Source organism: Pelodiscus sinensis, chromosome 1 (assembly GCF_049634645.1).
Source record: "Pelodiscus sinensis isolate JC-2024 chromosome 1, ASM4963464v1, whole genome shotgun sequence".
Taxonomy (NCBI): Eukaryota; Metazoa; Chordata; order Testudines; family Trionychidae; genus Pelodiscus; species Pelodiscus sinensis.
The window spans coordinates 183,759,036-183,786,537 of NC_134711.1; the positions used below are offsets into that span (position 1 = coordinate 183,759,036).

At 43.4% G+C, this 27,502-nt stretch overlaps 2 protein-coding genes across 13 annotated transcripts in view; one reads left to right on the top strand and one right to left on the bottom strand.

Annotated features, from left to right (window-relative positions):
- Positions 1 to 12,353, bottom strand: part of CRYZL1 (crystallin zeta like 1) — a 33,350-nt gene extending 20,997 nt beyond the window's left edge. Inside the window, exons 1-6 of one of the 7 annotated variants that reach the window (XM_075911286.1) lie at positions 12,286 to 12,353; positions 11,212 to 11,300; positions 10,340 to 10,411; positions 6,236 to 6,313; positions 5,457 to 5,529; positions 2,791 to 2,835 (exon numbers count right to left, since the gene is read on the bottom strand). In XM_075911286.1, coding sequence (XP_075767401.1) covers positions 2,791 to 2,835; positions 5,457 to 5,529; positions 6,236 to 6,313; positions 10,340 to 10,405 — 262 coding nt within the window. In that variant the 5' untranslated portion in view covers positions 10,406 to 10,411; positions 11,212 to 11,300; positions 12,286 to 12,353. Of the gene's footprint in view, positions 1 to 2,790; positions 2,836 to 5,456; positions 5,530 to 6,235; positions 6,314 to 10,339; positions 10,412 to 10,675; positions 11,122 to 11,211; positions 11,301 to 11,416; positions 11,806 to 11,835; positions 12,250 to 12,285 lie in introns of those variants that run through there. The other 6 variants (XM_075911280.1, XM_006126020.2, XM_006126021.3 and 3 more) reach the window with 6 other exon arrangements.
- A 59-nt stretch (positions 12,354 to 12,412) lies between these two features.
- The window catches only part of ITSN1 (intersectin 1), a 194,762-nt gene continuing 179,672 nt past the window's right edge, over positions 12,413 to 27,502 (top strand). The window contains exon 1 of one of the 6 annotated variants that reach the window (XM_075911169.1): positions 12,413 to 12,728. The gene's annotated coding sequence lies outside the window, so the exon portion shown is untranslated. Of the gene's footprint in view, positions 12,729 to 12,863; positions 13,251 to 27,502 lie in introns of those variants that run through there. The other 5 variants (XM_075911141.1, XM_075911179.1, XM_075911188.1 and 2 more) reach the window with 5 other exon arrangements.

Sequence of the window (27,502 nt, forward strand, 5' to 3'; positions counted from 1 at the left end):
ATTCTAAATGGATAACACACTTAAGAATAGGGGAAATGAATGATACACTTTCATTTCTTAGTACATTCAACCTTATTATATTACTGCCCTACTGTTAAACATTATCTAATATTTTCTCCTGATATTTATTTTTCTAATGCTCTCTAATGCTCACTAGGGTTGTTAATATGCACTTAATGATGTAACCCAGTAACTGTGGAAAATTTCAGCAATTATATGGTCACATGCGGGGCATCAGTCAGCTCCTGCTTGCCTCCTGTGCTGTTGCCTCTAATATAGAGGCAGCAGCACAGGGGTGGGGCTGGCAGGGAGCCCCACGTGTACTGGGAGCCCACGTGTAACTGTGAAAGTTAACCAGTGATCCCAAGCTCATTGGTTAACGGTGTACACGGTTACACTTTCACATCCCTAATGTTCACAAGCACTTAAAAAGCAATGTTTCAAAGATGTCATATTATTGCTTTGCTTACAAGATAGCTAAAGTGATTTAGTGTTCGTTGCACTTTAAAAAATGAACATATTTATTTAAAATCCCTTTGGTATGAACTGAAAGAAAACAATGTAATGGAAAAAGAAAACTCCAACAATCAACTGCACTTCAAATACTGTTACCTTTGTTTTCCTCTGGCTGTTAGCAATTAAAGTAAACTTTCCCTACAGTACTTACATCAGATCAGGCTTTTATAATTTTCTACTTTGCTTAGCAATTCCCACAGTTTTTATTTTAGTCAGAAACATAGAATAAAATTGCTTTGTGAGTTAGGTAGGTACCTTCAATTTTGTTTTTGGCAATTATTGTTATTTAGTTGTGCACAACAATTTCTTCTGCTTTTCTGGAAATACAAGGATTGGGAGATTTGGGGCAAGTGATGATTTTTTGGGCTCTTTTGTAGGAGCTATGAAGAACATTTGAAAGCCACTGCTGTAATATATTGACAGTGCAAGGCAGGGTTAGTGTTGTGTGATGAAGTATGCATTTCTTTGTACTGGATAATAATAAAGTGCTCATGTATATTCCAGTACTAGAGGATTTATCCAGCATTGTTCAGGTCCTTAATTTATTTTTGTTTTTGGAAAATAAAATGAAAATGTACATGTTTCATTGGAATCATTACTCTGTGGTGGGACTGGGGATGAGGGGTTCAGTATGCAGGCTGCCCTGCGGAGAGCGGTCTATTCCAGCCCTCACACTGCAGCATATTGGGGCCAGGTGAGAAGCACCTCTCCATGGCCACTGCAGCTCCAGTGGGCAGAGCTGGGGGAAGGGTCCATGTCCCCCGGCTAGGGCAGGTCCAGGTTCTTCTGCCCCTGTGCTCCCCAGCTACAATGAGGATTACAACAAACTGCAATTTCTCTTCACTCTCTGACTAAGGGGAACAGCCAGCAGTGTTCCTGTATGAATCAGGGAGAACTTCAGGCCCTTCTTAAAGGGCACCTGAGGGGTGAGTGGCTCGGGACTGGGGCAGTCATGGACAGGAGAGGTTCACTCTCAGCCAGTGCCTTTCACCTGCCCGGTGATTCTCTTTTCTGTATGGTTTTCTGAGAAGCAATACCATTACAGGCACATCCCATTTTCCTGGCATAACCAAACCCCTGACCTTGCTTTTAGTTATGTTAATAGGAAGCTGTAAATTCAATTTGGTGGTCCCAGCTCTTAGGCTGTGTCTAGACTGCATTTTAAGAGGGATAAGGGATCTTTCAGAAAAGGCTTTATTTTCCGAAAGATCCACGTCTAGACGGGCGCTTTTTTCCGGCAAAGCTCCAAGCCGGAAAAAAGCGGCAGCCATTTTTATGCTAATGAAGCGGGGGGGATTTAAATCCCCGCTTCATTTGCAATTGCAATATGTCTAATTTGCATCCCTTTTACGGAAAAGGGATACAGTATAGACACAGCATTACAGTTTAGGAAGTGTTCTTGACACACAGACTCTCAAACATATAGGAGACGCATAATGTAAAATTTCTGATACCTAACAGTTCACCACATATTTTCAAGAACTAGATTTTTATAAATAATATGAGAGAGAGAGCTGAAATTTCATCACTTATCAATCAATTTTTTTAAAATAAGTGATTTAAGACAAATGCTGTTCAATGCTATGTGAAATTGAAGAACCCTTGTCATACTGACAATAAGTCCACAGTAGTGTCTGTTCCCTCCAAGTTACATTTGTTTCTTCTTCTGCAGGCTGGGTAAGAAGAGAAAATATAAAGGAATTGAACTATGAAATGAATACAAAAGTACTGTAGGTGCAATATCCAGCATTCATGTACTTATTATTCATACATTCAGTTATAACAGGATGGCTGGAAGAAGTACTGAAATTTCAGTGGTCTGAAATTAGTTTTGTATTTGGGTTAACGAGACAAAGTATTTACAGCAGCTATATCACATGGAATGTTATTCATTACATTGTTTCTAATGATGACCAGGATGCAAGTGATTTTAAAGCAGATTTTGGTGCTTTCAGATGGTGCATTTTCAGATGGTGTATAATGTTCTCTCTCCAATAAAGTCAATGGCACTAGGACAATCTATACCAGGATCAGGCCCCTCTAGTCTCAGTCAGACAATTTCCAGAGCAGAAAGTCTTCAAACTGGACTCAGTTTAAGAAAGTTTATTATAGTCAAAATAAAAATGTTTCAATTACGTTGCAACTTACATGTAAAAACAAAACACACAACCAACATGTCTATTTTTAGCGATAGCACTGATTATTACCTTAAGAACAATTTAAGAATTATTTCAAGAAACAAATTTATAATAAAGAACACAAACTTTAACTTACCCACTACTTCATCATCTGGCTGAAAGAAGGAAACTTTGCTTCCAACTTAAGAAAAAAAGTACATGCAAGAGAAGGGGAAAGCATGAAATAATGAGAATGAAAAACAACTGTGTATTTGACAGAAAACTACATACTAGCACTAGCATACAAAAACAAATATGTTCAGGCAGGGCAGGTTATATTTTATCTGTTAAGCAAAAATACAGATGGTTTCATTTTCAGGATATAAACATTATTTAACTTAGGCTCCAACCCCACAAAATGTGTATAAGCACAAGAATAAATGTTTGCAGGACCAAGGTGTTAAACATCACATCAAAGTGGGCAAAAGTGAAATATCCTGAATTCCTGAAAATTGTTTTGTCTTAGCTTTAGCATATATTTACATTATGATGACTACATTAGGGATGCTAAACATTTATTTCTGTAAACATGTAACTGCTGAAACTTTACACATGGGGAGGGGGAGCAGGTGGAAGCTGGTGCTCACAGGCCTATATTAGAGGCAGCAACGATGGGGATGGGAGGTGGCTCTGCAGATGCTGGCTCCCATGTGTACCAGCTCTCGCCTGCCCCCACCTCTGATACAGAGGCAGCAAGGGGTGTGTGTGCATGTAACTGTGTGGTTTAACCAATGAGCAGACTTATCAGTTAACCATGTACACAAGTACACATTCACATCCCTAGACTGTACCAGCATCACTGAACCTATGCTGGCATAACCCAGTTGTGTAAATGCAGCCCACACTAACAGAACCGGTATTACTGTCAACTCCTCCAGAAAGGACAGTAGCTAGACTGACAGAAGTATTTACCCATCAAATTTTTCATACGCCTGACCAACACAGATATATTGACCTGATGGCTATGTCTAGACTGGCCCCTAATTCCGGAATAGTTATGCAAAGCAGGTAAGTCAGAATAGGGAAATCCGCAGGGGGATTTAAATATCCCCCGCGGGATTTAAATAAACATGTGCGCCGCTTTTTTTCCGGCTTGGGGAAAAGCCGGAAAAAAGCGTCTAGATTGGCGCGATCCTCCGGAATAAAGCCCTTTTCCGGAGGATCTCTTATTCCTACTTTCAAGGAAAAGGGCTTTATTCCGGAGGATCGCGCCAGTCTAGACGCTTTTTTCCGGCTTTTCCCCAAGCCGGAAAAAAAGCAGCGCACATGTTTATTTAAATCCCGCAGGGGATATTTAAATCCCCCGCAGATTTCCCTATTCTGACTTACCTGCTTTGCATGACTATTCCGGAATTAGGGGCCAGTCTAGATGTAGCCATTAAGTATATAACAGGCCTAAGGACATGCCAGCATAGCTAAGCTAAGTAGTTTTCTATCGTAGACACAGCCTATACCAGGGGTAGGCAATAATTTTTGAAGTGGCCCTGGGTGGGCCGGGGCCTAATCCAGAAGGGGTGGGCCAGAATGCTTCTGGGTTTTCCCATCTCCAGACCATAATTGGTTTCAGGGTGGGGAAGCCTCTTTGCCTGCCCCTCCTCCCATCAGGCACCCATGCCCCTGGTAGGGCGGGAAGAGGCTTCACACATACCCCTGCCCCCAGACCCTGATTGGCCTTGAGGTGGGGGAAGCATGGGAAGCCACCTCCCACTCTGTGAGGAGTGAGTGGAACTCTGAAGTGCCGTGCACTCCGCGCAGGGCCGGGACAGGGCAAAGGAAGCTTTGTGCAGCTCCACTACCCCCAATCCCTGATTGGCCTGGGTGCGGGGGGAGTGCGCAAAGCCTCCTCCCACCCTACTCCTGCCCTGTGAGGAGCACGTGGCACTTCAAAGTGCCAAGCGCTGATCGCAGGGCAGGAGGAGACGTCATGCTCTCCCCCACCCCCAAGTCCTAATTGGCTTGGGAGCTATGTGAAGCTGCTCTCGCCCTGCGCAAGCGTACAGCACTTTGAAGTGCCATGTGCTCCTCACAGGGCAGAGAGAAGGGCGGAGGAAACTTTGCACACTCCTCCTGCCCCCAGGCCAATCAGGGCTTGGGGGCGGGGGAGCGCATGATGTCTCCTTCCACCCTGTGAGCAGCACGCTGCACTTCAAAGTGGGAGAAAGCTTTGTGCACTCCCCTGTCCGCAGGCCCTAATTATCATCCCACTTGGCGGGCTGAATCTGGCTCACGGAAGCCCTTTTGCCCACCCCTGGCCTATACAAATAGAAAAACTCCTGTCAGTGTAGGAACATCACTTCTCCAAATAACATTAGCAGCAGCAACAGTACACATAGGACTCTTCAGTACACATAGCTGCCTCTGCACTAGGGATTTTATCAGCATACCTAGGTGAGTCACACTGTGGTATTACCACACTCTTGACCAATACCTCTACTGACAAAACTTACATATAGACCCAGTCTTAGTCATTGCAACAAACACCTTTAAAAATGTTAGCTACAACATCTACAGCAAAGACCTTAAATTTGAATGCAAAATTTATCCTAGCACTGATTTGCAGGTTTTACCTTTAAGTATCATTAGTTTTAATTTTTACTATATTACAGCACTAATAGTTTGGCAAAAATAACGTATGGCCAAAGTGAAGATTAGCTCTGGGCACTAAGTCTGTACACGTCAGACAATTTTTAGTAGTCTTAAATTAACATCCATTTTATTTTTGTCTCCTTTAAAGATGATCATATTGCACATGAGTAGACTCACCCTCCAGCACCACTCCAGCAATTTCTCTCCCAACAGGTAGATATTCCTTTTTTATCTTCATTTCTGATAAAAGCTAAATCATATTAATGGTTAGAACTTTCCTGGCAGGACTTAATTATTGTCTACACTCATAAATTAACAGCCATAATGAGAGTAAAGTGCTCGATCTTTCTTAAAGATGATAATCTGTTACTTGATCCAACCATTATTAAAATAAAAATACTATATTACTCATTGAAATTTTTATTAAGAACTGTATATGTTTGTTCCTATTTCAATTAGTTAACATTTCTAAAAGTGCAGATATCTAACCAGACACACTCAACAACAACAGAGCATGTATATAAAAAAAAAAAAAAAATTAACTTAGGCTCCTATTTGGGTTTTAGTAAGATTTTTTCACATTAAGGCTATATCATTAGTGTTTGTGAGCGTGATCAACCTCCATTGACATAATTTGATTAGGCCCTAGCAATATACAGTTATAGCTGTCAGACCAACAAGAGCTGTATAGAATCATCACCCAGAAGAGAAAGGATGATTTTATTACTCTATACAATTCAGAACTGACAAGTTGATCTCTCCTCAAAAATACAGGTATCATTTATTTTATATACCTTATGCAGCTCAAACATAACAATGAATTAAAATAATATGGTCAAATCCTCAGCTGGTATAAATCAGCATAGTACCACTTCATCAGCTGAGTATCTGGCCTGTAGTTTTCAAACTGAAAAACAGAAATGTTTTCCTAGCCCCTATAAAAGTTAAAGAAATACCTTTATATCTGTCCAGCTCAGAGCACAGGCTTTAACTTGTATTTTCACATCATAGTCTCTTGTAATAGGAAGGTTTTCCTAGGACAAATTTGCAGACATTACACTTTGTAACACAACAAGAGAATGTTAGCAGGATGAACACAAGATCTTGAACATTTTGTGCAATGAATCTAATAACCTGCCTACAAAACAGTTAAAAAAAAGTCAGAAAAAGTATATCATGTGAAAGGAAAATAGGAAATTGGGGGTCATAATGGATTTTTATATAGTATATATAATCAGATATTAATTTTGAGTGTACTTTTGTGTTATGAACATATCATACATACTTTTGTGTTTTGTGCTAAGAACATTAAATACCAATAAACCTCACTATTAAGATAACAAACAATGTAGGTTTTCTTTTGCCAGCTATAAACTTGCATGCTATTCCTTTATATCTGTCTAATGTAAGCTGAAGAAGAAGTAAGCAAAATGGAACTATTTTGAATAGATGTGGAGATTATTAAAACTAGAATGTTTTAAGATTTATGTGTGAGACACACTCCTTCTACTCTTAATCATGAGAATTGTCACAAGCAAGTAGCCCAATGAAAGTAAAAGGAATTACCTGCATGAATAAGGATTACAATTTAGGCTCCATAAGGGCGAGCCAGCATGTATTATAATAGGAAAGTTCAAATGTTAAAAAGCTCCATCCTGACTCCTTCACATTCCACCCAGAAGTCCTCCTTATTACTTCAGATTGGAATTCTAGCCTCACTGAAATCAACAGGAGTTCTGTCACTGACTTCATTATCTCAAGAATTTCAATAGGGCATTTAGATTTTCCTTAAAATGTTCTTTGCTTTAACTTTTCCCCACAAATGGCTGCCACTTTCCCCCTGGGCTTATCAATTAGATTGACTAATGCCTCTTTTTCTGAAGACCATCAAGCTGGACTTTGAGTTACTCGAAATCATTCCACAGCTCTAGGTTGCAAGGCTTTTTGCCAAAATGCCAGCTCAGCAACCTAACTAGATTCTCCCTCTCTGAAGTACAGAGAGCTAGCGCTGAGCCATAAGACAATTCCAAAAATGTGACCAAAGTAGACTAACTGTTTCTGAAGCCAAACAGTTTCTAAATAAAGCAAATGTATATTTAAATATACTAACTTAGCCTGTAAACTTTTGGGCCAGGCACTGTCCTGCAGCTAGTTGTGCCTGGCCAAGTGGGGCTCTTAGTCTCAATTGGGGCTGTTAAGCACTTCCACAGTAAAACAGGGATATTAAAATGTAGTTAATTTACTAATCGAGTAGTCGATAGAATTTTTATCAACTGTTTGATTGCTCGATTGGGAAGACAGCACAGCTCAGTCCCGGGTTGCACCGTGGCTTTGCAATTTAAAATGCAGTAGGAGCCAGGAGGCTACAATGTTGGCTGGTTATCCCCATAAAGGAACCTCCACTTTGAACTCTTCATCCAAGCTACCTCTCTTGAGACTTCCTCACCAGAGGTTAAGGTTTCCTGGTGTCCCTTAAGCTCGAGCAAGTGGAGAAGGGAAACGTAACACACTCCTTCCACCTATGGGCCTGTCCCTGCTCTACTCCTTCTGCAGGAAGCCCTCCCTACATTACCACCCCTTTCTGCCCCTTCCCTGGGCTCAATTCTGCCCCTCTCCTGTACCAGCCAGGGGCCTCTCCATTCTGCCCCTCTTGTGTCCTCCAAATGTGTTTGCTCCTTTTTGCCCCTCCACTGCGGCCCCAAAACCAAAGAAGCTCTATCCCCTACCAGGATTCACAACGGGAAATAAGAAATCTGTCAGCCCCGGCCACATCAAGTAACTTAAGCTCCTCCAGTTTTTGGTCACAGCAAGGGTCCAGATACTCGGACTTCCTCCGCCATACCTCAAGCTTCTGAGGGGGCTATGGTCAGGGCACTGGAGCTTCTCCCACTTTGCACTTCTGCTAGAGAGTGTAGTGTGGCACAAGGGCTTTCCCTGCTGCCCTATGACTTCTGCCTGGGGCCAGGGCCCACGGAGGGCTTACTTCACCCTGTTTGGTGCTGCTGCTGCCAGGGAGGGATCAGGGTGTGAGGGCTGCAGCGTTGGGCTTCTGCTGTTTAGCAACAGACTTTTTCTGGAGCCCCCAGCCTGGATCCCATTCGTCCAGTGGCTAATCCACCACAGTTCCTGACATTCCTCTATGCATCCTCAGCTCCCTCAAGATATCCTCATCATTAGATGATGGTCTATTTAGATGAAGACTTCCTTTCCTACAGAAGTTTCACTTTTTTAATGATTATTTAATTATAGTAGTGTTTAAAGACCCCAATCAAGACCAATTCACTCCACTGTAGCAAGTGTTGTACAACTACATATAGTGATAGACCACATTCTGAAGAGTTTAAAATCTAAAAAGACAAGCAGACAAATAATTCACAAGTAAAATTGTATATACAGGCAGTCCCCGGGTTACGTACAAGATAGGGACTGTAGGTTCTTAAGTTGAATCTGTATGTAAGTCGGAACTGGCGTCCAGATTCAGCCGCTGCTGAAACTGACCAGCGGCTGACTACAGGAAGCCCGAGGCAGAGTTGCTCTGCCCCGGGCTTCCTGGAATCAGCCGCTGATCAGTTTCAACAGGCTGAATCTGGACGCCAGTTCCGACTTACATACAGATTCAACTTAAGAACCCCAGGTGTCCCCAAGTCAGCTGCTGCTGAAACTGATCAGCCGCTGATTCCAGGAAGCCAGGGCAGAGCAACTCTGCCTCGGGCTTCCTGTAGTCAGCGCTGGTCAGTTTCAGCAGCGGCTGACTTGGGGACGCCTGGGGCAGAGCAGCTGGGGTGCTGCCGGGTTGGTCCAGTAGCGCCCAGAGCGGCGCTGTGGGACCAACCGGCAGCGCCCCAGCTGCTCTACCACAGGCGTCCGGAGAAAAGCCTGGTCTGCTGGGGGGGGGGGGGGGGGGCGCACTAGCTGCGCCCCCCCCCTCCCCCCCACAAGCAGACCAGGGAGATGCGGGCGGAGGACCGAGACGCACCACGGTCCCGTCGCCCGGGTCCTCTGCAGCTTTGCTCCACATCTCCCTGGTCTGCTGGAGACCAGCAGACCAGGGAGACGGGGAGCAAAGACAGTCGCGGCGTGTCTGGGCTTTCCCGCTGCCCGCGTGCTCTGCGGCTTTGCTCAGCGTCTCCCTGGTCTGCTGGGGGGGGGTCCCCCCCAGCAGACCAGGGAGACGCGGAGCAGCTTTTCTTGCCCCGGAGGACGCGGGCGGCGGGACCGCGGCGCATCTGGGCGTCCCTCCGCTCCTGTCCTTCAGGGCGAGAAAAACCCCGTTCGTAACTGCGGATCCGACATAAGTCTGCCTTTATGCTATTAGGGATGTTAAAGTTATATTAATCAACTAATCGAATAGTCGGTGGAATTTCCATCGATTACTTGATTAGTCAATAAGGGCGCTTCCACTTGGAAATGTAGCAAGAGCCTGCTTGGATGTGCTAGATTTCAAAGGCAGATGTGCTGCATGGCGTTTCACCTTTTGAAATATACAAAATCCCCAGTGGGGACACTTGTACATTTCAAAGGTGGAACACCACTGCTGTGCCGCTGTGCTCCTGCCCCCCTCCCACATAGCTGGAGCTGGATGGTGACCAGCTTTTAAGCTGGCTCCCCCCAGCATGCTGTACTCTTCCCCCCACTCCGCCCTTGCTACCTCTTTCTGAAGGAGGCAGTAAGGTGGGGGGGGAAGTGACTAGTCAACTAGTATGTCGACTATTCTATAAGCTTTTGCTTATCGGATAGTCGAGTAATCGATTAGTTGCTTATATCCCTAATATGTTATTTGCTTTTAGATTTTTATATGCACTACAACCATCCCTCCCATTACATCTCTCTTCCAGGTGCCTCAGGCAATCTGGTTCACCACTACTAACGCAATGCAGTAGATTGATGATTCTGATCGAAGACAGTTGCATTCTGACACATGGATAGTTTTACATACAGCTAGGAGAACATATATGAAAAAGAAAAAAAACAGATGAAAGATTCTTAACAACAGATCCACATGCAAACATATCCCCTTTTCTGAGAAGAGGATGAATAGTTCTTCAGTAATATGAACTCACCCTTTCCTTGAAGATAAATGTAATTTCCTCTCCAGTTGAATTCTGCTGACAGTACAGACCCTTCATAGTAAGCTGAAATGGTATACAGAGAAGTCTAAAATAACCAAACTGTAATATATGTAACACTTGTAAATTGATATAGAAGCAGAGATGTAAAGGATCTTTGTTAATCTAGAGCAAAAATTAACAGGAGGATTAGAAAGGAACCCTGCTCACAGTGAAGTCAAGGTTAAATTTGCTGATGAATCCAATGAGTGCAAGATGGGTTTCTAACACAGACAAATACAAGGTACAGAATAACAGTACTAGTACAAGGTATGAAAGCATCACACTTGCCCGTTCTAGAAATGTGTGTTGAAGTGAGGTCAGTGTATGTTAACTAACTTAACCACAATCTTTATGATAGTGCAGATGCACGGCAATGCCTTTTATCTTGATTGAACAGCTGAAAGTTTTCTCTTTCTTTTGGTGAAATGAGTTATCTTGAGTGGTAAGGATGAGAGAAATACAGGATAAAGATGGCATTAGAGAAAAACAAGACTAGATTCTACAGAGGAAAAGACACTTGTGTTTAGGGGAATTATTTATAGTAAATTATTATTTTTTCCAGATTTCCCCAGTCCCGCAACTCATTGTAAATAGGAATTCTGCTACACTTCTGCAAAGTCCCAGTGAAATCACACATGAAACTTCATTCAAATAAAAAAGCCTTGAACTCAATGGGACTCTTCATATATAGAGAGTTATTGAAACATAACTAATATTTGCAAAAGAAGACCCTTTTCCAGTGCAATTATGTAATGACAAATGCTGTCAAATCATACTCATTTCAGAGTTTTAAAGCACTTAAAAAGCAACGAACGGTGCAGCACCTTAAAGACGAACAAAACATGTAGCTGGGATCATGAGCTTTTGTGGGCGCAACACACTTCTTCAGATGAGCGGAGGATTAAAAGTCCAGCTCCAAGAATAAATAAGCGAAGGTGGGGGAGGGGGAGAAGGCGGCAGGAGGAAAATAAAATAACATCGTGAACTGGATTGTTCAAGTCCCCAGAGGCTGATCAGAGCAATGCGCACCTGTAGCAGGGCCCGCTGCTGGGCTGGGTAAGTCACTGGCCTGGCATTAGCCCCCCAGCTCCCGGCATGATGGGATTTACCGCAGAATCTCAACCCCTGGGGATAAAAGCGGGTTTCCAACCGCCCCCCCCAAGCCCGAGGGCAGCGAATCTGACGCGCCAGCGCGGGCGGCCCTAGAGAACTGGGGGTGGGGGCGGGGCTTAAGCCCCGCTCCTGATTTAGGGCGAGGGGCGGGGCGAGTCCGGGCCATGACGTTAGAAGGCGATGCCGGGTCTCCGCTAGCGCAGGGAGGGGCTGGAGTCTACAGGGGGGCGGGGTCACAAGGCCGGTGCGGATTCCCAGCCCCGCCAGGAGCATCGATTCCCCCCCCGCCTCAAGTCGCTCTGAGCGCGAGGCTGGCCCCAGTTGCCATGGCAAACCGTGAGTGACTTCCGCCGCCCTCACCGCCGCCTCGCTCGCAGGCTCCTGCAGCAGGGACCGCCGCTGCGCTAGCTCCGCCCCCTCTCAGCCGAACTGCCGCGGCCACGCTGGGACTGGTCAGCAGGAGAAACGCGTGATTGGTTGCCGCAGCTGCCACTCTAGCTGAACGGGTCGGGACCACACTGGAAGCCGAACCCGAAGAGCCTAGGCAGGGTCAGCGCGCTCCACGACTCCGAGCAAGCCTTGCGGCTCCGCTCGGACTACAACTCCCAACATGCAACGTCCCTCCTCCCCCTGGGAGCGCGAGCGCGGGGAAGTGTCTGGGAATTAAAGCCCCACTGCCGCTTCGTGGAACCCCATTCATGCAAATTAACACGGTGCCGCCCACTCTTGGCTCCACCCCCTCTCGCCTGGGAACGCATCTGATTGGCCCCCTCACTTATACCTACTAAACAAAAACCTGCCTTCCCTCTAGCCTCGTTAGGGAGTGGGGAGGTCATACAACCCTGTGTCCTGTGCGCACATGAACTTGCTAGTCCGGGGGCGTGGTTTAGCGGTGATTGGCTGCTCTGCCGTACGCGCGGCGGGTAGCTTTTGTCTCAGTATCCATCGTCGCATCGCGATTGGCTAGAGTTGCGTCAGTCTCCTGAGCGGGGCGAGTTCTAACGGGAGCGGCGAGCGAGGGAGGGAGGCCAAGGGATTGGGTTGGTTGCGCGGCAGTACGGTGGCTGTGTGAGGACACACAGTTTGCTCCCCGCCCGCCTAGGGTAGCTCGGGAGGCAGCGGGAGGGGATGGTTTGTATCGCGGAGGCGGTGGCCGCTCCGGCTCCTCCACCGCGCCCCGCCTTCAGCGTGGATGTTACCAGGCCCCCGCGGCCCGCACAGCGATGAGGTGAGGGGGCGGCGCGGCCGAGGATGGGCGAAGGGTCACCCTGGCAGGGAGGGAGCGAGCGGGGCGGGGGGACCCGGAGCCTGCCCAGCCCGCCTGCCCCTCACCCCCCCCCCCGTCTGTCCGTCCGTGCCCGGCCCCTTGTCTGTGCCCCGCTCCATCCCCCGCCCGCTCCCGGCTTCCCCTGGGCCTGGGCCTCTCGGCTCCCCCACCCCCATTGCAGCCGCCCTGCCACCCCCGGCCCCACGAGCAGCCCGGCCGGAGCTGGACTGGCCCGACGCAGCCGGGTGCTTGTGTCTGGCTGTGGGGCCGGGGGTGGTCTGGGGCAGCCGCTGTCTTCAGGGTGCGCCAGTGACACCCGCCTGGCTCCCTGGCCAGGGTGAGCGGGGAGACCCTGGCTCCGCTGGGCTTGTGCAGCGGGGCTCTGCGGCTGCAGCCGCCGCAGTCGGTGGGGCAGGCGTTCCTGAGCAGGGCTGCTGTGGATGGGTCCGTCTGGCGCGGAGACCCAGCGTTGCGGTGTCTGGGGTAATTTGTCAGGTCTATTTAAAATACTGTAAAATAGTTTTTAAAAATCTTGCTTTTATGCTTTTTGAGTTGCGTTTTGTGTGGAAAGCGAGGAAATGCGATGGAGGGTATTGGGAGACAACTCCCTGGTGTCTGTGATACAGTCTGCTGCTTGTTTCTGGTACGATGTGTGGACATAAATCAAACCCATCGCTCCTAGAAAGGATTTGTAGGCATATGTCTGGCTGTAATGTCTAGGAATCTCCACATATGACATAGAGAAAGGGAGGATTCTACTGTAGGCAGTATAATGTCCTGTAATGCGTTAGTGCTGATAATGGGCTTTTTGCATCTCTGTTTCTTCCCTTCTGCTTGTCTCTTTCCTTCTCTTCTTCCTGCCCTCTCCACCCACACAGTTCGATGGTGTTAAGTGAAAAAGAACACCATCCCTAGAGGCTTGAAAAGGGCACACAACCAATCGAACAAGAAAGGGGATGTTGTAAGAGCCCCAGGAAAAAGAAATGTACTAGTGCATCCTCATTTTCCTGTTCCTTCTCTTCTGTTGGTCTTGGAATAGGAGACAACTTTATAGATCACATTTCCTGTGGACATCTTTTGTTCTGTATTGGCTGCTTTTGGCCAATTAAGAAACGTTAGTACAGACCAACTCGGCTACCCCCTGAAGCTTCATTAGCTTTCCTGAACTACTTCATAGGCTATAGATATTATGGTCAGAAACACTCTAGTAGATTACTAAATTAGGTTATTGTTTAGTAATAGCTCTGACAATATTTCAAAAGTAACAAAGTATTCATTGAAGTGGCTGTTTGGTGTTTTCCCTTGTTTTTTCTCTTCCTCACTTACCAGATCTTTGCATGCTATTTGTAAGGGATGAATGTTTCAAAATAGTATTGAAATATTATTTTGAAATATTTAAGGGAAACTTCTGCATAGTTAGGTAAATTATTGATGTAGTTATGTTAGATGAGGGGTAAAAGACATGTTAAACATTTTTGGGAGTGTTACATAATAAATGAGAAACAAAAGTGGTTTGCTAGGGTGTGTATGTTTTACTCCTCACATTACCAACAACTTAAGCCCATTTTTCTCAAGTGTGGTTGTTTTTAATGGACCAGCAGTATTCATAGAATAGTAAACCAACTGCTAAATTCCTTTCCTACTTTAAAAGCCAACAGTGCCCTTCAATTTCAAGGTCCTGTTGGGGAGATGGGACCATAGGGTAAGGGAATATAGCCATGCACAGTTTTTGCTGGGTATTGGATTCAGGCTTTTTTAATTAGGCAAGCAGTTCTTTCCACATATTGCTTCAGAAATCAAGCTTAATTCTTTCAGTTCCTCTATTCTCTTTACAGTATCCTACTACTCTAAATCAAGATAAGATTTCTTGAGACCATGTTCTGTAGAACAACTACTAAAGTTTAGGAACACAAGACTTACCATTTCCAAAATGGTTTGTAGTAAATATCCTGTCTCTTGCCCCATTGGATTTTTTTTAATCTACATTAGTTAATTCACAGTGGCACAGCTGTATCAATTTGTATAGCCACGTTATGCTGTTGGAAGATTGTAAAACAAGCAGCAATTGCTATTTTGTTATGTGCAGAGATCTGTGTCAGCAAAAGCTCTTTTGCCGACATAGCATTGTGCACATGAGTGCTTTTGCTGGCAAAATTGATGTTGCCTGGAGATACTTTTTTTTTTTCATGTCCTTGAGGTAATTTTTTGCCCATAAGATAATGTAGACATGGCCTAAATGTCCTTTCTTTAAGGCTACGTCTAGACTGCAAGCCTCTTTCGAAAGAATTTTTCGAAAAAGCCTTTTTTGAAAAAGAGCATCTAGACGACAACCAGTACTTTTGAAAAACAAGCCGCTTTTTCGAAAGAGAGCACCCAGGCAGTCTGGATGATCTTTCAAAAAAAAAAAAAAAAAAAAAAAAACCAGTTTGCATTACATAGCACCTCTTTTTGAAAGAGTACTTTTGAAAAAAGGCATTATTCCTCGTAAAAGGAGATTTTTCCATGGTCAAAAAAACTACCGGGTTCTTTTGATTTACTTTTGAAAGAACGTGGCAACAGTCTAAATGCAAGGGAAGTTTTTTTGAAAAAAAGGCCACTTTTTAAAAAAACAAAACAAAAAAAAAACAACCCTGTAGTCTAGACACACACTTAAATGTTCTCTCTTTTAATGTCCCTGATTATGCATTTAGTTTACTGTTGGTTTCAGGAAGAAACTTTCATTTGAGGATTAATTTTACATCTTAAATGAAATAGCTCTTATTGTAGTTGTATCTTTGCTAGCAGAATTGCAGATTTCAACTTCTGCAGAAATTGAATATCCTCTAGAACTAAGGATGTCCAGAAGTCTTATTTGCATAATTAAACATACCAATCCTAAAATTGGTTAAAATGCTAGCAATGACTTCAGCACAAAGGAATAGGGATGTTAAATTTTGTTTTAATTGACTAATCTAACAGTCAATGCATATTGCATTGACTATTTAATTAGTCGATAAGGATGCCTCTACCTTTGAAGTGTAGAAACAGCCAAGCTGTTTCTACACCTCAAAGGCGAAAGCGCTGTGGGGAGGACGGGGCCAATGGGGCAGTCCCTCACTGGCCCTGTGCTCCCCATGGCATTTCAAAGCAGCAGCGCCCTGTGGAGCCCAGGATCAGCTGGAGATTCCACAACTGGCCCCGGGCTCCATGTGGTGCTGCCGCTTTGAAGCCCTCCCTCCCCCTTGCTGCCTCTTTCTGATAGTGAACAAAGTAGTTGACTATCCGATAAGCATTTGCTATACAGTTCACACAGCTGTCAGTTAAAACTCTGTACCTGAAGTTTATATGGAGATACTCATTTCACAGAATAAATTCTAAACAGATCATTAGGTATTGTTTGAGTTGATCAGTGGTGTGAAAGTGGATTTGGAAAGCTTGCGCTCACCAGACATGAAACTTACTGTGACTTTTTAAAAATATTACTTCATTATGTTACTGTTTGAAATGGTAGATTGCCAGAGAGTTTGTATATTATTGTATTTAAAAAAAAAAAAAAGCTGCTGAACTTTGAAAAGATTTTTACATAGTAGCTTTTCTTTCTTCACAACATGAAATTGCCTGGCAAAAGTAAGTGACTAGAAATCCAGTATGGTATAAGATCTGATAATGCAGTACTTTATTACAGTCTGTCTTCAATATGCAGTACCAAAGACCAATGCTTCAAAACAGCACAATGATGCTTTTTAAAATTAAAAAAACTTAATGTGGCAAGCCTAAGCCACTTTTTTTATGGCAAGTTGTCAAGTGGCTTCTGAGTCACAAATGTTAATCTACAGTATTTAGATGATTCAGCTTCTTGCACAATAAGTATTGTATAGTGCACACAGTCCCTGATTCTGTGCTTAGACATGTAAGCTCCATCCAGTTCATTTGAGTTCCTACATGTAAAGTCATGCATAAATGTCTGCGGAATCAAGGCCATATATAGTGTTTCTGTGTATAGAAAAGTGTATGTGTACTCAAGTGGAGGAGTGTATTTATCCGTTGATTTGTAAAAGTTTTTCATCTAGTGTTGAAACTTTTATTATTTATTAGGGATATAATACCGTTGTCGACTAAATGATCCATAAGCAGGTCCTTTTCAGTTAATGTTATCAACTACATGCAACACTCCTGCCTGCCCGCCCACCCACAAGTAAATTTTTTTTTAGTGGGCTGGGTGACATGCTGGCTCAGTCCCAGCTTGTACTTGGACTGGCATCAATCCCCACACCTGCACTAGGAGCAGAGCCCCAGTGGGGGCAGCTGCCGGACCCAGCAGGAGGTGTTGACTATACAGTACTCTTGTGAAGTATGAGAGCTATTGTTCCTCGTATGCTATTAAAGTACAGGCCTGGGAAACAGATTTCATTTAAAACTGTCAGACTCCCTTTGTAAACTTTACTGTTCTGTTTTCCCAGTCTGTAAAATGGGAATAATGGTTCCCTATCCCACTGGGATGTTGTGAGAATTAACTAATGTTAATGAAACACTTAGTACTGTGGTATGTATCACAGAAGTGCCAGTGAATAGATAGAACAGTCTTTAAATAGCTATTCTTGATGGGCAAACACTGCTAACCACCAGTAGACTCTTGTATTTAAAGTTTGTTCTGTCAAACTCTATGAATTAATTTTCTAGATAAACACTGTATTTCACTGAAATTAAGTTGAAGCTAATCTTTAGTTTTGATCTCCTCTTCATCTGGTTTGCTATAAATAAAATAAAGCAAAATTATACACTAGTGTTTTGTTTTAAACAAGCTTCTGTTAGTCTCCATCTATATATACCATTTGAGTAATAGCTGTTAATATGCCAGAATAATAAGCAAGAGGCCTGTATTCAGGCCACAGAATGGTGCTTTTCTTAATGCATTACTTTCTATATGCTGAAAGAGCATGCTCTTAAAATGTGTCTCATGATAAAATTATAACAGTGAGTCTGACCTATCTGCCAGACTGCATGTATTTTGGTAATAGTTTTAAGAGAGCTTTTTTAAATAAATAAGCTAGGAGTGATTCGATCAGAGATGCAAAACAAGTGAAGTTCATTAACTGGTTAGTTTGCTATAAATTACTGGCTAGAGCTAGCCATTCTATAACCATATAGTGTGTGGCTTCCTGACACATCTTTGTCAGGTCACTACAGTTTTTAACTTAAGTGATTCTGGTCCTGGCATTTTCTGAAAGAAGCAGTGGGTTTAAATTGCACAGGATTGTTTTTGGAGTGTTGACTTGTGTAAATATTGAAAGTGTTGTGTTGGACATGTAAATCACTCTAATTTTCATTAACCTCCCATTGACATCCCCCAAACAGGGATTTAGAGGAAACAAACATTCTGGCTTAGAACTGAAGCTGTATATTAAAGGGTTTACCAATATAAAAAGGTGAACGAATGCTGAAAACAGATTTCTAATGTTTCAGAAGAACTCACAGCAGAAACGCCTGCACTGACTATTGTACAGGTTCAACCTCCCTTGTCCAGCACCTTCAGAATTTGCTGAAAAAATGGAGGTCGAGACTCCCTACTGGGGTGTAGGGTTCTGCTCCTGACTGTGGCCGCGTTCCGTTGTGCATGCCCTGCTGTCTTCAGCTCCCCTCTTTCCCCCCACTGCACCAGCCTTAGACAGAGTCTGCCCTGCTGCCTCCACCCCTGGCCAGTGCTGCACCTCCCAGTGCTGGCCAAGCCTGTGCATGCAGGTGCTGGCTCCGGCAGCCTGGACCAGGGCTGTGCTCCCCACTGTGCCACTCTCCTGGGGCTGTGCTCCCCACCGCCAGCCCAGGCTCCACTTCTAAACTTGGCCAGCTGGTGCTCTCTGGTTCAGCAATATCCACGGTCTGGTAAGACCAAGGATGTTGCCAGACCAGGGAGTCCCAGATTTTCAAGGTTCCACTTGTAGTAGAGTTTGGAGACCATTACATTTGGGAACTCCAGAAACAATGCTGCCTGTAGTCGGGTTTTGTGATGGGATCAGGTTGAATTCAGATAATAAGAACCACACCTTCACACTGAACCACAAAGGATTTTGTAAAATGAGTTGTTGTTTTGCTAATTTTCAGATACACAAATAACTCAATTTCCATAGGAATGTTACAGGCAGTCCCCGGGTTACATGGATCCGACTTACATCAGATCCCTACTTACAAACGGGGTGAGGCAACCCCACACTAGCTGCTTCCCCCCAGCAGACCAGGGAGAGGCGAAGCTAGCGCCCCCCCATCAGACCAGGGAGACGTGGAGCGGCTTTTCTCAGCAGACACCTCAGCTTGAGAATAAAGGACTGAGGGAAGTGAGGTGTGGGAGAATAAAACTGAGCTCTGGAGAAATGTTTGGCTAGAGTTTCCCCTACAATATGTACCAGTTCCGACTTACATACATATTCAACTTAAGAACAAACCTACAGTCCCTATCTTGTACGTAACCCGGGGACTGCCTGTACTAGTTTATGTTGGATAATTAAGAAAACTACCTTTTCTGCACTTTATTTCCTTATACTCCTCCTTTGGGACCAAGAAAAGGAAACCGTTTACAAGGAAGCTTAACTACATCCACACAGCATAGAACAAGCCTTTCTTAGGTGCACACTTGACAATCTTATCAAAGTAGCTCTGCACATTGAACAGTATAGATGACTTTCAAAGGTCAAAACCAGTATTTGCTGGAACAGACATTTTATCAACTGGGGCTATTTCCATATCAAGTTTAGCTTATTAATGGCTACTTCAGCTGTAGAACTGTTTTCAAAAGTCTTAATTTTCTTAACGGGAATGTCTGTTTGGATTTTTCTTTTTTCCTTACTCTGACATTAATAATGTATGTGAACAAGAACTCTGTTTAAATTTAAAAATCATCTCTAAGAAGTGATGAAATCTAGAAGATCTTGACTTGAAAGGTGATCACTTTGGAAAGCAAATGCTAAGTGAGTATAACCTGGAAATTCTCATGCAGAGTCAGCTGCAGTGTTTGTTGTGTATGATAACCAATAATCATGATTTAATGCTTCTGCAAACTTGTTACATAAGGTACTCTTGATCTTATTAGAGTCTTATTGCCGGCCACAACCTCAGAAAACATACACTTGGAAAACATGAAAGATATTTGTATCCTAATGAACATTCTCAGCTCTCAGCGTGCCTCTTTCCTCCCTCCCCCCCCAAAAAAAAACATTCTCTTGCTTCATAAATAATGTTTGTATCAATATATTATATAGCTTTTTTTCAAATTCACAGAGAACTTCAGACCGGATTACATTTCAGTAATTATATAATAATTTCTGAAGAAATTACGAAAACTCATACTTTAACTTGCAACGCAGGCAGCAGTAAAACGCAATTTGTAATGTGGACAAAAAGCAAGACCTTTGAGCAAATAAAACCTAATCCTAAGGTAAAAGCAATGACCATAAGAAGTCTTAAGACTCTTTTCCTGCTGTAATGTCTGAGTATGCATTAGGGATGTAAACTAGTCAACTACCTAATAAACTTAGGCGTATTGGGTAGTCAAGTTGACTACTTGCATTCTCTCCTCTCCTCCTCCCCCAGTCTCCTTCCCTGTCACCTCTGTATCAAAGGCAGCAAGGTGGGGGAAGCAGGAGCCCAGTTCCCCTCCCAGCACCAGAGGCAGCAGCGTGGGGTAGGGGACAACAGGGGAGGCTGTCGCAAAGCAGCCCCTGTCCATGGTGGCCCGGACTGACCACAAGCAGAGGCTGCTTCGTGGAGCTCCTTGCTGGGACCCTCTGTGGAGAAGCTGCCCCTATCTGTTCCGGGGTTTGGTCCTGGACCTGGCGTGAGCTACAATTGAGCTGGGCTGCCTTCCCCTATTGACTAATCAAGCAGTTGATAGAATTGTTATTGACTACTCAATTAGTAAACTAACCTCATTTTAACATCCCTCGTATGCACTTATTAACTTACCCGATGTGTATTTTAAGGACGGCACCAGGCCTTTTCTTCCTGCTAGTCAGGGTGGCTGGCAGGGCACAATGTATAAAACCGGGCACTATATTATCTTAAAACATTCTACTTCTACACATATAATCCTGTTCAAATTATACAAATGTATTTTGGCTACATAAATAACAGTAGAAAATGTAACCATATTTAAGTGGTAGTGAACTGCTTTGACTAGCAGTTAGGGGCCAGCAATATTCTTAAATACAGGTTGCACCTCCCAAATCCAGGATTCTCTTGTCCAGCAAATCCATGGTCTGGCACAACCATGGCTGTTCCTGGATGAGAGAGCCCCTCAGCAGGAGGGCCAGCAGCTGGGACCCTGGCACAGCCGGGTAAGTCTGGTTGCAGCAGGGCCACACTAGCCTGGACAGCAGCAGTGCTAGGGTAGCTCAGGTGGCAGCAGAGCATGATTTTGGCTGCCTGTTGCCTGGCAGCAGGTCCAGGACCACAACAGCCCAGAGAAGAAAACCTGGCCAGGGCTGCATGAGCCTGGGTGGCGGTGACAGTGTGATTCGGGTTATCTCCTTCCCAAAAGCGGGGCTGGGGCTGTGACAGCCTGGCTGGGCCAAAGAAACTGGCAGTGGGGAGGGGGTAGCAGCCTGATGTTAGGGGACCTCCTGTTCTCTGGCAAATTCCATTATCTGGACCGGTCAGCTCCTGAGGGTGCCAGACCAAGGAGGTCCAACCTTTATAAATTGAAATACAGTCTACATGTAAAGCCTGTTATAAAACTCATACTAATTAATTAAAATATGCTTGTTTGCAACACCCTAAAGATAAATGTTTATATATCATTCTAGCCATATCCTATTCTGCATAAAAATAAAAATAGAAAATTGAATTACCCAATCCATTGCATTAAACATAGTCTTTAGATTAATTTACTGTGTTAAACCCTAATCCTGCAAGCTACTTTGGATGCATGTGTGCTTGTCTCATGTAGAACCTGAGAAATATCTACCTGAGAAGTGTCCACCAGTGGGGAAAACATTGCAGAATCAGAGACTTAAATGCTGATACACCTTCCCTTTTCCTATTTATTTCAAGTTTTCTTATCCGCTAGTCATAACTCCGGTCATCTGAAGAAGTGGGCTGTGCCCACGAAAGCTCATGATACCATCTACATGTTTTGTTAGTCTATAAAGTGCTACCAGACCATTTCTATGGATGCTGTTCATCTTCCACGTTGGTAACTGTGAGTAAGCTGAACTGCCAGGTGAACTGTCTGGATTCTGTTTTAAGCAGAAGAGATGTAGTCAGCATTCATTCACTCATTGCTCTGATGCCTACAAAATACTTCTTAGCTGATTGCTGAGATGACTGCCATTATGCTGATCAATACAGTAGTGCTGGTTCCTTGTGTTCCTTCTGTCTCTGTCCTTGTTTTCTCTTGATATACTTTTTGATTTGTAAAATTTTTTAGGACTTTCATTCTCTTTGTACATTGGCTAGCTCAGTAAGGATCTGGTCCATGACTTAGACTTCTAGGGATTACTGTCATACAAATATGTTTGTAAAGTACAGTACTCTTGGATCTTGCTGGATTAAATACTGTAACTTGAATATATTTCCTTCTATATAAGTTTTTGGGAAAATTGATTAATAATGTAACAGGAACAGCTGGTTAGACTTCAGTATAGAAAGTCCAGTTTTTGTGAAGCCTTTAAAGACTTCAGGCATACTATTTAATTCCTCCTAAAAATCTGATCCATTCTTGATGTTCATAAGGATGTTTTCAGAAAGAAAACACACTCTCTTTCCAATGCACAAAGTAAGCTAGGAAAAAAAATCTGCAAACTATTTCCAGTTACCAGAAATGTTTTTTCAGGTGTGGGTGGGTGTGTGTGCACGCAAGTTGTCCCCTTTTAAAAGTACAGTATTTTATTTCATGCCAGACCATTCCTTTGTACTATTCAGCCTGCTCAAATTGCAAACCTGTTTGCATATTCAACTAGAAATAACAGAATTAAAATGTTTTTATTGGGAATAAGTACTATGGAGAAAAGTTTTTGCAGAAATTCAAAAGAACTCTGCTAGTTGAACACTTAAACTGTTTTACATTGCATATAGATCCCTTCTGTAGCTGTCATACTTTCCTCTCCCTTGTTTGATGTTTCATTTCAGTTTTCAAAGTCTTAAATTTTTCTTCTTCTGGCATGTGAAAACAATTAATGTAAATTGATGAACCAAAGACTGCTCTTTGTGGCGTTGGTCATTAAATGTCTTCAAAGCCTAGAAACATCCACTGACCCGTTTAGACCCCGCAGCATGTTATTTTGCCCCAATAGGTTGTTTCTTGTAGAATCATATGATGACTTTAAGAAATCTTGTTTTGATCATATTGTTTTGTAGCTGTCTAAATGTTGCTTGTGGTTTGTTGGAAAATATTTTTTTTCTAGAAGCAAGGTACAGTAACTTGTTTTTGTGGAACAGCATGTGCAGAATTAAAATAATCAAACTTTTAAACTAATTAAAGGTGTCCAGCAAATGGACTGGACCTTCTTTCTAAGGTGGGGAAAGCAATCCTTTCATAAGGGTGGAAGGACTTGACCTAGTAGGGTTCCATTAAACAGATGCCTAGTAAACTTTCAGCATGTGTATCAAAACTTACCGCTTCTTGTTTTCTCTAATCCTTTTACCTTAAGGATAAATGTATTTACTTAGAGCTGTATAAACTGGCTTGCTGGGGATATTTCAGTGTATGGGAGGGAGCAGTGCAGACTTAAAACTAGGGATGTCAACAGGTTGTCAACTGGTATTTGCAGGATTTAGAAGGGAGTGGAACAAGGGTTTTTACTTTGAGATGTGATGGCAGGAGAACTGAATGGGACCTCCTGATGCAGACCAAATGGGAACTTGTGGAGCAGACTCATGATGGAGGGCATTCAGATGCAGCTAGAATTTTTGTTTGGCACAATTGAACTTTGTGCTTATTAAATTTCTAAACCAGACCTGTGGGTATGAAGTGGTCAGAAAACTTAACTCTTATAGAGGTGAAGTATTGACAGAGATAATCTGAATGATTGATTGCTTGTGCAGTAGCTTAATTAAATAATGAATAGTTTATCTTGCTTTGCTTCATTAGTAATCTCCTTGTAAAGCTTCTTCTATCCATGGCTAAATCTTGAGGAATCTGGCCCAACACAATAATTGGAATCCACTCCTGAACTTAAGTATATAAAATGGTATCTGATCAACAATAACAAGCGTCTGATCAACAATGACAGGATTTTTTTTCCTCTCCAAAATATCATTGCAGTGCTAAATTTGGTAGGCGAACTTAACATTTTTCTCCTTTTTGATTCAAAATAGCTTTAAAAATAAAAATGCATGGCTTTACTTAAGCTTTGGCTCAGAACTCACGTACTGTGGATGTTTGCAATGCAAACAGATATCTGTAAGAAAAGGGGCTTGGATGGATTCACTTAGCGATATATGTTTGAGACCAACCTACTTTTTAACTTGGTATTCTACAGGCCCATATGAAGGAATTTCTGGGGTGTGTGTGTGTGTGCTTTTTTGTAAATGTGGACTGCAGATTTTTGCAATATAAATGAGTTCAAAATAGTCATGCAATGAGTGTGCATAAGAGACGTTAATGGAAAAAATGGAGTAGAAACAGTGATTGGTAAAATGATTTTATAACATACTAAAAATGTATACAGTAATAACAGTTTTATAGAAATTACCTTCTGGGATCATGGCGGGCACACGTCTGCCATGGCCCCTTGTTCCCTCAGCTGCCCCTGCTTGCTTCTGCTCTACCTGTTTGGTGAGGACAGCACCAGGTGGGTGTGAGGGAGGCTTCTGGCCAGCAGGGCTGGGCCGGGGCTGCTTCTTGTAGGTCTGGGGCACTGTTTCCCTGGCCCTGCTGCACTGCCAACAACCATGCCTGTCCATTTCCCCACAAGGGGACAGTTGGGGAGGGTGGTGCATTTGCCCCCGTCATGCCCCTTCCCTCCCCTCCCCCCCCCCCCCCCCTAAATACAGGCTTTTTCTAATAGTGAAACTTGATTCCCTTTAGGAGAAGCTCTGGTAAGGTTTAGTTTTAATTATTTTTTTTTCTAGTGCAAAAGATTTGTGGGACATGGGGGGGGGCAAAAAGATGATTAAGGAGGCTATGGAGAACATCAGTGAAAATACAAGCTGATTACAGATACTAATCATCATGGAAATTAGAAATTTGGTTCATTAATATTTAAGGAATCCTGAACTACATTTGAAATTGGTCACTGCCATAAGCATTGAAGGAAACCAGCTATGTAGTTAAGGCTTATTGCAAAATGTGTGTTGTCATAAACAGAGTGGCAACACACATTGTTTGCTGTTGCTTCTAACTTCAGTTCTCAGCCTGACAATTAAAAGCATCTTGGCATAATTTCTTAGTCTCCAGTTGCTTTGTGACAATTCAGTGCTGATAGTTCTAAGAATGTGGTCTTGCAGACCCATGGCAGAGAGGCTGTATTGTAAAAAAGATGCATGTCCTTGGGCTTGAGGCAACCCAGAAAGGAATTTCTACAGAGCAGGACGTTCTAGTAATGATGTTCTGATACTGTAGTGGTGAAATAACAAATGTAGAAGAGGAAAAGAAGTGCCTCTCTGAAAGAGTAACATCTGGTAGGCAAAATGTAAGTGCCAACTATGTGCCCTTATAATGTATTAGGTTAAGCCATTGGCACAAGAGGACTTCAAAATACGTTGGGAAGATCTCTTTTGAGATCTCTCTTGCAGGTAATTCCAGACTGCCTTATGGGTACCCAGTGAAGTTTTGAAAACCATCTTGGGTGCAGAAACTAACATGCTCTTTCCTCCCTCCCTCCCTGAAAAGGTAGACTTCTGCTTGTTTGGAACTTGTTTGGAGCTTGTGTTCAGAAGTTTATTTTGAGAGAGGTTTCAGCAGCATTGTGTTTTTGAAGAATTATAGTTTTTCCAGGTGGTGGTATTCATAGGGCATTCAAGTTATAATAATGTCACCATAACTATACATGTATTAAATTTTTCCTGCCTCAGGTTAGGGTTTCTCCTGTTTTTCAATGGCTTTATTAACAGTGATATAGCAGCTACTGTGACCCTGGGCGGTCTGAATCTGGTGGTTACCCATATTTCTAGCATTGTAAGAACGCTTATTCCACACTGAGTTTCTGTTGCAAGCCTGACATTCAGTGTCTCCCTAAAACAGACAGCCACATCTGCTCAGAATTGATAGGTAGTACCATATATATGGTAGATTTCCTTCTCTTCCTCTGTCCTCCTCCCTCCAACCCACAAGGCGGCCACCAAATACTTCAAAGCGAATGCCCATGCTGACAAAGGGGATTAAGAAAGACAGAGTTCAAATACTGCTGATTGCACCTTACTGGTTGAAAAAGCTTTTTAAAATCTGATCAGCATGTCCACAAGGAAACATTCTGTCTTGTTTCTATGGAGAATATTTCTCTCCAGGTCCGACTATATCACTAACATCCAAATGGGGTGAACTTGAGTTCCTTAAATAAGAAAGTACTTGTACAGACAATAAACACAGTTGATCTGTGGTTCAGGATATAGGCAAGATTGTATACCTCAGCTTTTTTTTGCTTCAGCTTTTGGGTATCCTTCTAAAATTTCTTTAAAGATAGCCTATCACTTAGAATTGGTGAGTTAACGAGTACCCTTCAAGCAGTAAAGAAAAAATAAACACACACCAGGCTCCATACTAAGCAGTCATTCAGGTGCTGTATTTTGTTGTAAAAGAAGAGAAGTGCAAATTGTCACCTTACAGGCCCTGTTTACCTACAAGCAGTCTGTTGGTTCATTTGCATTGTAATGCCATTCCCACACTTCACATATAAAGCCTCTTCTGTCTGTGGCCTGATTCAGAGCCCACTGAAGTCAATGGAAGCTTTTAGCATTAAGTAGGAGCAGTGGACAAGTACTTTTCTCTTCCTGTTCAGCGCTTACAAGGACACTGAAATGTAAGACCAGTTTTCATTTTTCAGCCATAGCTAACTCAGTTGTGCCTGTAGGTTCTTAGCAAAATGGCCAAACAGACAGCAAACACTTACATTTTATTTATATACTAGAAATCTTAGTAGCATTGCCCAGGTCCAGGGTGGCAGGAGTCACATGGCAGCTATTAGCTGCTACCCAAAGCAGGCTGCAGTTATGAGGGGCCATTCTGCTGGCTAGTAGCATGGCTCCCTGGGGCCAAAGTGCTTCCTGCTCCTCTCTGGCCATTTGTGAGTATAACTGTCCCTCCTATCACACCCCTACCTTTCCGTTTTGTTAATCAGTTGCATTTCACACACATCCCATTGTCCTAGCACTACACTCTTATCTTGCTTTATGATAAGAGGAAGCTGCATACCAAATTTGGTGGTCCTAGCTCTTACTATTCAGGAGGCATTCATGAACAAAGTGATGCACAGACTGATATGCACAATTCCTCTAAAATATATAGTAGACTAGATTTACCCAGTGTTGGTTGGGTCCTTAATGCAAAGCCTGTTTTCTTCATTTAAATCATTGCTCTGGGGTGAGACTGTGGATGAGGGGTTCAGTGTGCCAGCTGTCCTGGGGGGAGAGGACAACTCCAGCCCTCTCCCTGTATCAGGTAGGGGCCAGATGAGATGCTCCTATCCATGGCCACTGCAGCAGGCACAGCCGGAGCAGGGATGCATGCCCTCTGACTGGGGGACAGACACACAAATTCTCTCAAACATATAGTCCCTTTCTCCACTCCTGCTGGCTCAGTGGGATTACTGCTGTTCCAGTTCCCATCTCTG